Source organism: Ochotona curzoniae, unplaced genomic scaffold (assembly GCF_017591425.1).
Source record: "Ochotona curzoniae isolate NIBS_2020 unplaced genomic scaffold, NIBS_Ocur_1.0 contig_66, whole genome shotgun sequence".
NCBI lineage: Eukaryota > Metazoa > Chordata > Mammalia > Lagomorpha > Ochotonidae > Ochotona > Ochotona curzoniae.
Window position 1 is genome coordinate 25,819,271 of NW_024466512.1, and position 15,433 is coordinate 25,834,703.

The following is a 15,433-nucleotide window of genomic DNA, read 5'->3' on the forward strand; positions in this document are numbered from 1 at the left end:
CTGTATCCTATAAACCTTAAGCACAGGAACTTATTAAATATTTTCACTTCATAAAATGTACAACACTGAAATTTAACTAGTCTTTTTTATTGAGCTAAATCAAGAAAATATAATATATAAAAACAACCTTTAGGCTGTCTCTTTAAAGATGAAATGCAATGAAAAAAAATGCAGTGAAGTGGGTAGTCTGTGCCAGAGAGTATCTTGGGTTTCTTGTCTGAAACTATTTTCCAAAGCTGGAGAGTTATAAAAGGCCAGACTCAAAATAATCTTAATGACCTTACCTATGGGCTAAGCACAGGAAAAATTCAATGATAAAGATTTATTCAGTCATAAACTGCTTCAGTTGTTTATCTACTGGAATTAGGGCTAGAAGATCCTAATATTCTTTTATTTAGGAATTGAGAAAATATCATATATTCCAGAAAAACAGTCTTGACCCATACTTGATAATGTTTTAGCCTAATCAGATATACGGTTTTTGCCATACCCTTTTACTAGTATCTATGGCCATACCCTTTTACTATTTCTATGGCAATCTGAAGCTACTGCTGGTAAAGCCAAAAGAGGTAAAGTCTGAGTATTCTTTCCTGTAGTCTCCATTGAACTGCTCGGATATCCATGTCATAAGAGATCTCTAGGGCCAACACCCTTGACACCATCCTATAGCAAATTTCCCTTTTCTGGGAATAGATTTAGCACAGACCTCACAGAAAACAGCGCCGTAAGTAGAACCTAATGTAAATTAATGCATTTGTGTGAGAAATCGATCTCATTTTTATCCTTTTTTAAAAAATCAAGTTAGATTTCAATACAATCCCATACCTTGTGCTTCCGGGAAACTAATAGGAATCTAAGAGCCTTGCTCCTTTGGGTGTTCAGCTGTGGCGTGCAGTAAATTCATGACATCTGCATGAGCTCTCTACAACCAAATACCTAGTGAGCAATCCTATCTTTGCTCAAAACCACTCAAACACTTGAAGATCTTCTCCATGCAGAAAGAAAACTGGAAGTAGTGCAAAAAAGGCATGTGGAACTCTGATCGTTGCCTACCTATTTTGAAATGTTTGTTGTTTCAGTCAAAAGAATCCAAGTTGGACATGGCCAAGAGAAAAGAACATTCTTTAACTCTAAAGGTCTTAAAAAAAAAACTTATTTATAACAAAGTCAGATATACAGAGAGGAGCAGAGACAGATAGGAAGATCTTCTGTCCCATGATTCATTCCCCAATTGAGCACAACGGCCGGTGCTGTGCCAATCCGAAGCCAGGAGCCAGGAACTTCCTCCAGGTCTCCCACATGGGTGCAGGATCCCAAAGCATTGGGCCGTCCTCGACTGCTTTCCCAGGCCACAAGCAGGGGAGCTGGATGGGAAGTGGACATGCTGGGATTAGAACCGGCACCCATATGGGATCCTGGTGCATTCAAGGTGAGGACTTTAGCTGCTAGGTTATGGTGCCAGGCCCTAGAAATAAAATTCTTAAGAGTCTTGTCCTTTGCTTATAAGTCAAGGGCTAAGAAAATGCTTCTCTCACCATCCATATGGCCATAATCCAAAGTACTGGAGAAATACATTATCCTAGCTATAAATATACTTACTACCTTAATGGAAAGTGATTTAAATAAAAAAGAAATCAACACCCAAATAAACTATTTCTACTGCCACTTGAGATTTTCTTCTCATACACATGGCTTTTTTTTCTTTTCATACACACGTAAAATTTTGCTGCACCTGGAATTATTTTTCAAACATGGAATCTATTACCTGCAGTAATCAGATCTCAAAGACTGTGACATGGGTATCACAGGGGTACCATTTTCATCCAAGGACCACGACAAAGAATAGCTAAGCTTTCCTGATGTCAAAAGACAAAGTTCTTCAGTTCCATTTTCATCAAGAATAAATGGCACATCTGTTTACAAAAAGCATTAGAAATATGAACTTTCAAAAAAAAAGTATGCAGTTATACCACATGCAGATTTTCCCCCTGACTTTCACTTATGGAACCCAAAGGAAGCTGCAGGCTGACCCCAGGCTTTTATCTTAGTGCTCATCTTCCCCCTCCAAGGTACCTCCACAAAAACTGTTTCAAACTCTATCAGAGAGGGTAACACACTAAGCTGAAAATATGGTGATGAACATCTATTTTCTTCTTTTTAGACTCAGCAGTTTCATAACCATTATGTTGGTAAGTGATTCCAGTGAGAATGAACCATTGGCAGCAAACATTCAAAGGCAGACATGCTGCTCTTTGTCCCCATTCCCTAAGTCTTGGCTTCTCCTCATTTTCTTTCTCAACTTCCAGAGTTTAACAACACCCCTTGAAAGTTTGGATGAGTTCCCAATGTTCCCTAAAATTCTTGGATTTCTGATTCTTTTCTCTTGGGTCTCTACAATCCTACTTTTTAGATTTCATCTGTACTAAACAGACTATTCTCTGGTTTTTCGATGCTCTTTTGCCCACTTTCTTTTTTCTGTCTTTCTCTTGCTTACCACTCACATGACTATAATCCTAAGCATTAAAGAGACACATTCTCTTACTTAAAAATAAAGTCACATCTCCTTCCTTTTCATCATCTGGGTACAAGAGTTTGCAAAAGTCCTAGGAATATGAAAAGCAATCTTGAGAAGTAGGAAAGAAAATGTTGTTAAAGGCAGGCTAATTTAAATGTAACTGCATGAGAGGAATAGAATCATTTGAAAAATAAATGTCCCTCCTTTCATCTCTCATTATGTCTGTCCCTCCTTCCTTCTTTTATTCCCCATAAAGTTCGAAGACTAATGCATTTATCCTAGATCACCCTGAAGTTTCCTAGAGGAGAGGTGGAGGCAAGAGCAGAGCAGTGTACCCACTGCAGAGCACAGCTGTGTTCCAGAAAGCATGCTGTTCTCTCCTTGGATAACCTAGGAAAAAGATGTGCTAACTGAAAATTCCAGTTCCCAAAGATCTGAGTCAAGACAGTAGTAATTTATCTCACTTCACAGCTAAAAGCAGAACTGTATTCGTTTTTTTAACTGAACATTGTCATTATAGAAGTCAGACCTCATGTAAATCAGAGAAAGTATTTTGAAATGGTGGTCATTAAGAAAATAGGGTAGGGTCATTTTTAATAAACTCACTGCTTCCTACTTCTCCATGCTCAGGTGTGACCAGCTGATCAGAGCTAAACTCCACATATTCCAAAACAGTTTTACCTTTCAGCTCTGTGCTGTTGGGTAAAGGTAAATATAGTTTTGCCAGCAAACTTGTCCTTTTATTGACTTCATAAACCTAAACATAAAAGAAATGGTAGTTCAGTCAAAATACAAAATAGAGAACCCATAAAGACTCTCAGTAATGTGCAATCTATTTTTATTCATTTAAAAATAATATAATATGGGCCTGGTGCAGTAGCCTAGTGACTAAAGTCCTCACCTTGCACACACCAGAATCCCATATGGCTGCAGGTTCTAATCCTGGCAGCCCTGCTTCCCATCCAGCTCCCTGCTGTGGCCTGGGAAAAGCAGCTAAGAGCAATTCAAAGCCTTGGGACCCTGTACCTGTGTTGGGAGACCCAGAAGAGGCTCTGGGCTCCTGGCTTTGGATCAGCATAGATCCAGCCATTGCAGCCGCCTGGGAAGTAAATCACCAGACGGAAAGTTTTCCTCTCTGTGTCCCCTCCTCTCTAAATATCTAACTTTGCAATAAAAATAATCTTTTAAAAGATGCTAAAATACAAAATGGGTGCTGTTCTATAGTTTTTATTGTAAGTGCCTGAAACCCAGGTTGGATTGTCTAGGAAAAAGGGAGGGTCATTGGGCTCGTGAAATCCAAGGATAAATTAGTATGCTACACGCATTGGGAGAGTGGGAAGTTACAGAAAGAGTGGGATGTGTGTGAGGAGGAGACATCCCTGCAGAAGCCCGCTGGGCATTAAACCCAGGTCTTCTGACCTTATGCTGTGGCTTTTTACTAAAACTTCCTGTAAATATGCAGCTATAACTATAAGTCAAAAATAGAAAAATCTTACTTTGACCTATAGTGTGTTGTTATTGCTTGGAGATTGCAGTGATATGTGTTCTAAGATGAAGCAAATTTGGGGGAAGACAATCTTCCCTTGAAAAATAAGAAAATATGATCATCTAAACAAAGACTGATTAGTCAAGAATGTTAAGAAAAAGGCAAGCCAAAGAAGTACACAAACTTTTCTGGCTTTTTAAAAACCTCCTTATAAAAGTGAATTAAAGGGTTGGCACTGTGGCGCAATGGGTAAGGCATGATGCTGGCATCTCATATGAGCAGCAGTTCTAACCCCAGCATTTCCACTTCCTACTCAGACCCTCATAATGAACATGAGAAAGTATTAGACAGTGGTCCGAGAGCCTCAACCCCTGCCATCCATGTGGGAGAAACAGGTGGCACTTCTGGCTCCTGGCTTTGACCTCACCCGGTCCTGCCTTTCATGGCCATTTGAAGAGTGAAGCAATGGATGGAAATCTCTTTCTCTACTCTCTTTTCTCTCCCTCCCTCCTCTGAAACTGTGCTTTAAAAAATGTTATAGCAGAGTGAATCAAAGTCTTTGACGAAGGCAATCCTACAGCAGAAAGGTTTGCAGCGCTTTATTTAAAAAATTGTTACTGTAAGTAAACTAATGAAACACAGAAAATAAACTGACAAATATATTCAAATGTTGAATTGGCTTTCAGATTTTACACTTCTGTCTTGTGAATGTATTCAAGGTATACAGATTGCATTTTCTTTTCTTTTTTTTTTCTTTTTTTTTGCATTTTCTTTAAACTGATCCTAAGACCGCATGCTGGAGGTAAGACCCTGGACAAAGTAAATGTACTGAGGGACCGCACTGCATCCGTAGATTGCTGTAGGCAGGACAGACATTTTAACAACACTAATTATTCTAATCTATGTTCAAGAAATATCTCCACATTTTTTGTGTGTTTTTGACGATTTCTTTCATCAATATCTTATAACTTTCATTGTAGAGATCTTTTACTTCTTTGGTTAAATTTATTTATAAATATTTAGGGTTTTGTAGCTAGTGTGAGTGGAATTTTGCATTCCTTTCCAATTACAACGCCCATTATGTCTTTCTGTTCCATAATTGCTCTCAGTAATACTTCAAATACTTTATTGAATAAAAGTGACGAATGTAAACATCTTTGTCTTGTTTCAGACTCACTATGACTTGGCTATTTGACATACTTAGCCTTCACAATTCTGAGTTATTTCTTCTATAACTAATTTCTTTAAGGTTTTCATTATAAAGATTCATTACCCTGAATCTTCTGAAATTCACATCCATTAAGATGGGTTTTTGTTCTTCACTCTGTTGATGAGAATTATAGCATTTATTGATTTGCTGATGTTGAACCACATTTGCATCTCTGGCATAATTCCCACTTGATCATGATATACAATCTTTTTGATGCAGTGCTGGATTCTATTTATTTACCTATTGGATAATTTTTGCATCTATGTTCATCAAGAATACTGGTCTGTAGTTTTCTTTCTGTACTGCCTCTTTGGTTTTGCTGTCACAGTGATGCTGGCCTCATAAAATCAGATTGGCAGAGTTCCATTAATTTCAATATTCTGAAATAGTTTGACGAGTACTGTGGTTAGTCCTGCACACCCTCACCTGGCCCTGCATGCTGGTGAGAGCTGCAGAAGGAACCTTCTCCAGGCTAATCCTCCAGTATTGTGTACACTGCTGTGGCAGCAGTGGCAGAGGCAGCATCAGGCTCTGTGTCTCTGTTGTATTTCAGAGTCTCCATTCTGTCTGCAATTATTGTCTCATTATTACTAAAGCTTTCCCTCAGACAATCTGTTGGAAATGTGGTTCTTCCCTCATTTTTTCTGATTGTTTTTATTTTGATAGGAAAGGCAGATTTCCAGAGACAAAGACTGTTCATCCACTGGTTCACTCCCCAAGTGTCAGCAACAGCTGGAGCTTAGCTGATCAGTAACCAGGAGCTTCTTCCAGGTTTCCCACGTGGGTACAGGGTCCCAAGGTTTGACCCATACTCCACTGCTTTCCTGGGCCCAGAGAGCTGGATCAGAAGTAGAATATCTGGGACATGAACCAGAACCCATACAGGATGCTCAGGCTTGCAGAGGCAGATTAGCCAACTGAGCCATCGAGCCAGTCCCTCTACATACAGTACTTTAAACAACTGTTTCCAACTCATTTGTGAATGAATAATAATGTTGCATATTCATGGGTGGAAAGGAATTTAGCAGGAGAGAAATATGTGAAACCACGAAAAACGAATTCACAAAATACAACCTATGGTAAAAAAGATTACTGATGAATTATAAACCTATTACTTATAAATATCTTGCCATCAACAGCTACTCACAGACATCATTCACCTGTTAATATAAGGAAAATTCCTTACATATAACAGCAGCTAACAAGAAATTTTTAAATTATATATGCCATAATATAAGATACAAAAGTAAATGACAATAGCATACCTCTAAGCAAATGGTTTCAGGCCAATATATTAACTGAATATTGAAAATTTGTTGAAACATGACTTTAAAATCAATTTGCAGGGTAGAGATTGAAGTGCATGAAACTTCTTTATTATTGTAAAATATTTTAATAAAGTACTTAAGCTTCTGAATTTTGGTTCTCCTCTTTTGTTCATGCCTAAAAGTTAAATAAGCCTCTAAATGACTCTTGAAAAACAGAACAGACATACGATATTATTCTTTATAAAACATATTTTAGCCTTTTAGAGTATATGCATTTGAGAGGGAAAACAATATTTTAAAGCCAAACAACACTTGTCCCTATGTGTATAAAAGTTTAACTTCTCCCAAATATTTTAAAGAAAAATATGCATTCAAAAATAGAAAAAGAATTAAGTATCAAAGTGCCATAAATAATTCAGGCATGTATTTCACTAATTTAAAACTTAAAGAGATCACAACCGTTATCTACCAGATATCTATGGAAGTAGGAAAACTTAACAATTTGGAATTCTTTTGTAAATGGGAATTAGGAGGCTTGGTTAAGAATTCGAAATTATGAATTATGAATTAGAATTAGGAATTAATTTCGAATTTTTTTTTTAGATTTATTTTTATTTTATTGGAAAGGCGGATATACAGAGAGGAGAGACAGAGAGGAAGATCTTCCGTCCGATGATTCCCTCCCCAAGTGAGCCACAACGGGCCGATACTATGCTGGTCCGAAGCCAGGAGCCTCTTCTGGGTCTCCCACGCAGGTGCAGGTTCCCAAAGCTTTGGGCCATCCTCGACTGCTTTCCCAGGCCACAGGCAGGGAGCTGGATGGGAAGCGGGGCTGCTGGGATTAGAACCGGCACCCATATGGGATCCCGGGCGTGCAAGGCGAGGACTTAACCACTTGTGCCACCGTGCCGGGCCCTAATTCCTAATTCTTAAAAGACACATAAAATGCATGCACACATCAGTGGATGGGAGAAATGGGATATATGTGATGTCTGGTTTTGCATAAAATGCTGAGCACTGGGAAAAAAATATTTCACTCAAGGAGAAGCCACATCTGGGAAGAAATAAAGTTTGATTTGTCAAAGAAGTAAATTGTCCAGAGGGCCCCAATAATATGAAATAGGTTTTATGAATTAACAGTCCTTCAATAAACACAAGCAGCAGTATAATCTTATTTATTTATTTATTTATTTTTATAGTGGCTTTAAGTCTCACCCATTTGTGAATGAACAAAACTTACTACTAAAGGGCCTGGTGCAGTGGTCTAATGGCTGAAGTCTTCACTTTGAATGTGCCAGGATCCCATATGGGTATCAGTTCTAATCTTGACAGCTCTGCTTCCCATCCAGCTCTCTGCTTGAGGCCTGGAAAAGCAGTCGAGGATGGCCCAAAGTCTTGGGACCCTACAACTATGTGGGAGACCCGGAAGAGCTCCTGGCTCCTGGCTGCGGATCAGCACAGCTCTGACCATTGTGGTCACTTGGGGAGTGAATTATCAGACAGAAGATTTTCCTCTCTATCTCTCCTCCTCCCTCCACATATATGACTTTGCAATAAAAACAAATAAATCTTAAAAAAAAAAAACTTATTACTAAAGCCAAACCTCTTCCTCCATCCCCTGCCCTGCAATTTTCACTACATGAGGTTTAGTAGTAAGAATCCTATGTCTTCTATATGGTTATAGTCATGTATTAGACCTGTGATTTTGATCAATTTAACTTTCCATTAATATTGATTTCCTCATTTCTAAGATGAGGACATCAAAGAACCACAGAGCAATGATGACAAGTGAATATAAAAATGTATTTTGAAAAACAGCAAAGTGTCTGGCATATGGTTCTCATTTAACAAAACATTAATATTAACATAATACAATCAACAGACATTATTGTATAATATATCAAGATTTTCTTAAATGCTTACTCTGAACATTTGGATAAGGTTGTTAGTTCTGCAGTGGAAAAAAGTTGTGGCATCAAGGTAACTGGTTTTACTATTTCAATTTCTGATTCTTCAAGTTCTGAATCTATATGTGAGGAGCTCTAGAAATCCAAAAATATACAATTTACTATGTACATTTGTTGTTCAGGACAAATACTCTTATTATACTGTTCTTTATTCATCGCTTAATTAGATATCTGTTACAAATACTAAAATTTTCTATTCTGCCAAATAATGAAATACAACTAAGAATAATTAAATACTATTTTTAAATTTAGATACCTCCTGTTTTTCCCCATTGTTAAATGGTTTTCCTTCACATTTCTTCTCAGTCTCGGGTGTTTCTGACATTTGTCCTTGTTTTTGTTGATCACATTTATTCACTTTTACCCTAATTAATAATAGCAAGAATTACAGCAGAAATAATGGCAGTATTTGACAATGGTTAGAGATTTTGCTAATTCACACACAAACACATATACATAACCAATCTCTTACAACTAATAATCTTATGTCCTAGGGAACTTGTCAACATGATAAACAGAAGCTTGTTTTCGGTTTTTATACATTTTCCCATTCAGTAAATTAACACCGATGTTTATAGGGATTTATAGGGAAATCAAGATACCTGTAAGTAAGTAACCAGGGTATGGAGGGGAATACAAATTGAAAGACATAAGCCACTTTTTCTCTCCCTTCCTCTCATATTTTTTAATCTCTGAGAATATGTCCTGGTTTTAAGGACAATCATAGTAACACTAAAATTCTTTGGTGTTTACCTGTACAGAAGCAGTGGGTGGTTCTAGCTCTATATATACATTTTAAAGATTTATTTCTATTGGAAAGGCAGATTTACAGAGAGGAGATACAGAAAGAAAGATCTTCCATCTTTTGTTTCACTTCCCAAGTGGCCACAATGGATAGAGCTCAGCCGACCCAAAACCAGGAACCAGGAGCTTCCTCCAGGTCTCCCACATGGGTGCATGGTCCCAGGGCTTTGAGCCATCCTTTACTGCTTTCTCAGGCCACAAGCAGGGAGCTGGATGGGAAGTGAAGCAGCCTATATGGGATCCCAATGTGTGAAAGGAGAGGATTTAGCCACTGAACCATTGTGCCAGACCTTATCTGTATATTATTGCTACTACAACTGCTGTATTCATGTAATACTCATAAAGTAATAAGCAATATTTTAAGTACTTTATGCATATTAACTCATCTACTTCTCACATTTCCACAAAATAGATGTAGCTGTTATTTCTCTTTTATTTACAGTTCAAGAAAGTTGCAGTTTTTGAAACCCTTTCAGAAAAATAATTTACCTAGAAACTGTTATCCTAGTGGCCTCATGGTTTATTCTATTCAGTACAAGATCTCATTTTTTATTGATTAATTAGAGTAAGAGCGAGAGGGCATATCTCCTAATAACTACTTCACTCTCAAATACACATCGTGGTCAGATTTGGATTGAGGCAGAAACCAGCAACTCAAACAGGCCTCCCATCTGAGCGGTAGGGACTCAATGGTTTGTCTCGCTGGAATGCATTGGTGGGAGGTGGGAGCAGAGCTAGGACTCAAGCATTTGTTCACATATTCACTTGTCACCTGTACGTCTGTACTGAAGTGTTCAAATCCTTTGCCCATTTTTCAATTATCTTCTTACAAAGTTGTAGGAATTATTTATATATTCAAGATAGAACTCCTTTGTTGACTACATGGAATAGTTTTTGGGCTTCTCAATTCTGTACCCCTGCCCCTGGCTTCCCAATGCCCAGTGATTAATATGTGGGTCCTTAAGAGACCATTAAGAGTAAACAGAACAACCACTCACCTCTGAAACTGCAACTTTATTGGGGTACTTGTAAACCCTTGCTGTTGTCGAAGGAATTTTATCTGTTTCCAAGTCCGTAATATGCCCTTTATTAAGGAGAAATCCTTCTTTCTTTCTAATTCATATAGCTGTCTTGTATTACTACAACAATAATGGTAGATGCAAAAAATGGTCAGCTGGGACAGTAAGTCATTAAAAGTGCCATAGATATTGATTAATACTTCTGAACTTTCCCCACCTTATTCCTTCCATTTTACCCACATTCTTTTCACTCTACTTACTAGGATTTCACAACTCAGAATTGATAACACAAAAAAAAATTCTCTATAAGTCTGTCTTCACCTCTTCCAGTTTTTGATATCACAAATTACCTCTTTATATTTGGTGTGTTCCCCAAATATAGACTAGAAATTCTTTTCAGTGCACTAATCTCTTCAATAATGTAGAAAAGACAAAGCAGAATTACAAACTGTTGTTAATATTAACATTTATAATTACCTATTTACTTGATTTGGGATCATTTTTCACATGCCTTTGGCTTACTTCCCGTGTCCCTTTATTTCACCCTGCAGCATTTCCTTGAGCACTTCCTCCCAGGCACATCCACAATAACACACTCCCTCAACTTTCAACTAGGAATGTCTTAACTTCTGCCTCATTTTCAAGGAAAAATTGTCCACATTCAAGATTTTTGCTTAAGAGGCTTTTTATTTAAATCTATCTTTCTACTGCTTCTTCTACTGGTCTCCCGAAGTTTCCAATTACAAATGTACCTTTATTAAGAATCACTTATATGTAAAGTTACATATAAGTGCTTTCAACATTATCTCTGTCTTTGACTTTGAAAGTTCAGTTAAAACATTTCCTGGAATAGGTCCCTTTGAGTTAATTTCACTTTAGCTATTTGAACTTTTCAGATGTTCATAATCATATTCACATCCTTAATAAAAATTGTGGACAGTTTTTAGTGATTATTTCCTTGAATATTCTTTTTTGTAGCTTGTTATCTTTTTTTAAAATCTCTTATATAGAATAGATTAGTCTACTTGATGGATTCAGATGTTAGACACTATTCACTGTTCTTCAAAACATTTCCTTTATTCAGAGCAGGTAATTCACATCACCCTATCTTCAAGTTCACTGCCTCTTTCTTCTGCCTGTTCATCTACCTTCGAATTCCTCTATTATCTTTCATTTCAATTATGCTTTTTGGCTATATAATTTTTTTTGGTTTCTGTCTCAATTTTCTCTATTGATATTTACATTTTGTTCATATATGGTTTCTTGACTTTTTCTGTATCTTCATTTAGTTTTTTGAGTATCATTGCAATACTTTGGTTTTAATATTTATTCTTTTTTTTAATTTGAAAGGCAGAACCACAGAGAAAAGGAGAGCTAGAGAAAAATTTTCTTTCTGCTGGTTCATTCCCCAAATGGTTGCAATGGTCAGAGTTGGGCCAGTCCAAAGCCAGGAGACTGGAACTTCTGGGTTTTCTGCATGAGTAACAGCAGCCTGTATACTTAAGCCATCCTCTTCTGTTTTCCCAGGTTATTAGCAGGGAGCTGGATTGGGAGCAGAGCAGCCAGGACTCAAACAGGCAGTCATATGGCATGCTGTCACTGCAGATCAAGGATTAACCTGATATGCCATGGTGCGGGCTCCTACAGCGGGTCTTAAAATCTTTGCTTAGCGGATCTACCCACTGGTCATCTTCAAGGACACTTTATGTTGACTTATATTTTTCCTTTGAGTTGACTCTTTGGTTATTATTATGCTATTTTTGTATAAAATTAAACATTTTAATCTAATAATGTGGTAATAATGAAAATCAGATTGTTTCTATCCTCTCAAGGCATCTTATTTTTTAGTACTGTTTTATTTTATTTTAAAATCATATTTTAAAAGATAGATTTTTCTATATTTGGTAATTCAATTACCTTGAGCCTATGATTGTGCTGGTCGTCTGTCATTTCTGCTGCCTCTTTCTTAGGATTGTTTTTCATGATTTTTACATAGTTGATTAGGGTGATAAGGGTCAAGGGCTACAGGAAGGTGAGTGAGATCACCATTTCCACATTCTTTTTTTTTTTTTTTTTTTTTTGCATCTCAGGGTAAAAGGAGCATAAGGAGAAAAGTCACACACAGCTTCACAAACAACTCTGCAACCTGAGATGGAGGACAGCCACCCGACACCACCCCAGGGTCACTGATGTGGGGCATTCTCTGAGGGTCCTGCTCAAGAGGTTTTGATAGTTCAACAGCTCTGAATTACTGTTGATCTCACCACTCCAAGCATGATGAAATCTCCCCAGAATCCACTGGTTTGACAAGGTCTACTTAGAGTCTCTGTTTGCCCAGATATTCACCAACAACACTTGGCTGGGGTAGTTGATCAATTTGCATTGTCCTCCATCCTCTACTGTGGTCTTCTGTTGTGGTACCAGGTGTTCTCTGCAACTCCAATGCACTGTCATGTCCTCCATGTGCACCTGAATATGCTGTCTACTGCTCCACCTAAGACAGTGAGGAGGCCCAGCTCTCCACAATTAGATCATGGAACCTGCAACTGTCTTCATGGGTAGGAGTTCTGAGTTCAGTGATTCAGTTGGGGGAGTTCCCAAAAGAACTTCATCTGAGATGATCCCAGACCTTATTCTTGCTGCTTGCCAATACAGGGTCTGACACTGTCCAACACCAAAATCAGCTTATGCACATGCTGGTGGTTGTAATTGCTGGGTCAGTTTTGCCTCTAGCCCTGTCTTCCACACAAACCAGTGGTTGTTGCGGCCCAGCCCAATCCTGCTCACCACACACTTGGCCTTCATATAAACCAATGGGAGCAGGTGCCTAGTTGGAGCGACCCACAATAACTCCTACCAGGCCTGCCCCCCTGTCCTGGTTCCTATGCTTGCAGTATGTACAACAGACTGGTCCAGTCTGTCCCACATCCCATTCAGCTCTCATACATGTCAATGGGCACTGAAGCCTAGTTCAGCTGAACCAACCCCACTATCCTGCCCACACACATGCCGGCATGTGTCACTCTCTGTCTAGCCATGCCTGCCCCAATCCTGGTTCTCATGTTCTCCAGTGAGAGTGGCAACCCAAGAGGGAGGTGCCCACTGTTTCCTTACTGGGCCCAATCACTCTCAGATCTTGTACTCTCCAGGTGGTTCCACAGTTTACCTTGACATAATTTGCTTCCCATTCCAGCATCTGCCAACTGATGCTGCAGCAAAGCCCAGCCAACCCACACTCATCTGACTTTTGCTTGCACCAGAAGGAACAGTCAACCCCGCCTGGCATTTCCCTAAGCCAGTTCACATGAAGCCCACAGGTGTGGTAGCCCAGCCTGGCCTGGTCAGTTCACATCCTAATTCACAATCTCCAGTGGGAGTGATTGTCAGCAGGGAAGCCTTATGCAACCCCCTACCAGCTTTTTTCCTCACTCCCCATGGTCTCACATGTGCTGATTGTGGTCTGACATGGCCTGCCTCACCTTGGCACCTGCCAGCACATGCTACAGTCTGGCCCAACCTGGCCCACCCCCAATTCCAGCTCATACTGGTAGGGAGTATAGCCCAGCCTAGCCCAGCTGGCCCCCAGTCTTGGCCCTCATGTGAACTGGGTTGTGTTGCAACCCAACCTGGCCTGACCCATACTCCATTCTGGTGCTCTAATTCCCAGTGATATGAACTGGCCCAGCCTGGTTTACCACAACCTATTCCAAATGTATGCTGGTAGGCACCATTCCCTGGCCTGGTCTGGGATATTCCCTATGGTGGTTCTTATGCTCACCTGCAGAAGGATGTGTTCTGACAGAGGAGTTGCCCAAGCTCCTCCATCAGAACCTCTCCCAATGCCAGATCTCGTGCCCATCCATGGGTCCATGAGCCAGCCCTACTTAGTCAACCTCCTGTTCTAGCAGGAACAGTGTGGCCTTTCCTAACTGGCCTTTACCTATTATGGTTTTAATTGTTGAGTGTTATAGCCCAGCCAAACCTGGTTCATACTCAGATACAGCTCACACCTGGTTTAGCAGGGACAGAGACCTATCCCAGCCCATCCTATACCTACCCTGGTTCTCATGAACACCAGTGGGTGCTAGAGTCTAGCCCAGTCTGGCACACCCCAGGCCCATTCTACAATTTGTGCCAAGGGACGTTGCAGCCATATCCAGACTAGAACACAGCCCCACCTCTTGCCCCCACTCTCACTAGTGGGAATCACAACCAAGCTAGGGCATCCCCTTAGCTTCCCAATCAGGCCTGTTCCCAGCCAAAGAGCTTGCATGTGCCAGTCATTGCTCTGATTTAGCTTGATGCAGTCCCTCACCTCTCCTGGTCTTTGCCTTTGGATGTTGTAGCCTGGCCTGACCTGGCCTGCCCCAAGTCCCAACTCTTGCTGGTAGGTGCTGCAACCTGGCCCTGCTCACTCAGCTCCCATTCCTGGTTCATGCAAACCAATAGAGTGACAGTCTAGCATGACACGACCTACACTCCAACCTGGTTTCTGCATTTGCTGATGAGCTAAGGTTTGCTTGACCCTGCTCAGTCCACCCCCTTCCAAAATCAACCCACATATTTGCCATCAGTTAGAGCTACCTTGCCCTGCTTGCCAAACCCCCAGGCCTGGACCATGTAATCACCAGCAGGAGCTATGACCTACTCGGGGAGTTTCCTATATTTCCCCACTCAGCCCACTCCCAGACCCATATCTCATGCATGCCAGTGGTGTTAGGCCCTTGCCCAGCATAGCCTGTACCTCCACCTTGGCCTTGTGTGAGCTGGTGAATGTTGTGGCCTGGACCATCCTACACCCTGTTGTAGGATGAACATGTGGGTGCTGTAGCCTGGTCCTGCCCAGACTATTCTTGATCCCTGTACCCATGAGTGATGGCAGGTTTCATGGTCACACCTAGATCAACCCATCATCCCAACTCTTGAGCTAACTAGTGGGATTTGCATTTCCACAGGGTTCGGCCCACATATCCCCCACAGAATCTAACCCCAGACCTAGTTCTCTCATGTGATGGTTGGTGACATGACCCTGTCTAATGTGACCCATTCCCTGTTCCAACATTCAGTCTGGTACTGGGATCTAGCCCTATTAGACAGGTCCTCAGTCCTAGCTTTCACATGGACTAGCGTGTGGTAGTCAGCAACGTTCCATGCTAACAAGCCC

The 15,433-nt window shown here is 40.1% G+C and overlaps 1 protein-coding gene across 1 annotated transcript in view; it reads right to left on the reverse strand.

The window, feature by feature from the left end:
* The window catches only part of CC2D2B (coiled-coil and C2 domain containing 2B), a 66,481-nt gene that overhangs the window by 33,617 nt on the left and 17,431 nt on the right, over positions 1-15,433 (reverse strand). The window contains exons 11-16 of the mRNA XM_040991831.1: positions 10,249-10,389; positions 8,703-8,811; positions 8,403-8,521; positions 6,477-6,654; positions 3,122-3,272; positions 1,769-1,913 (exon numbers count right to left, since the gene is read on the reverse strand). Coding sequence (XP_040847765.1) covers positions 1,769-1,913; positions 3,122-3,272; positions 6,477-6,654; positions 8,403-8,521; positions 8,703-8,811; positions 10,249-10,389 — 843 coding nt within the window. The remainder of the gene's footprint in view (positions 1-1,768; positions 1,914-3,121; positions 3,273-6,476; positions 6,655-8,402; positions 8,522-8,702; positions 8,812-10,248; positions 10,390-15,433) is intronic.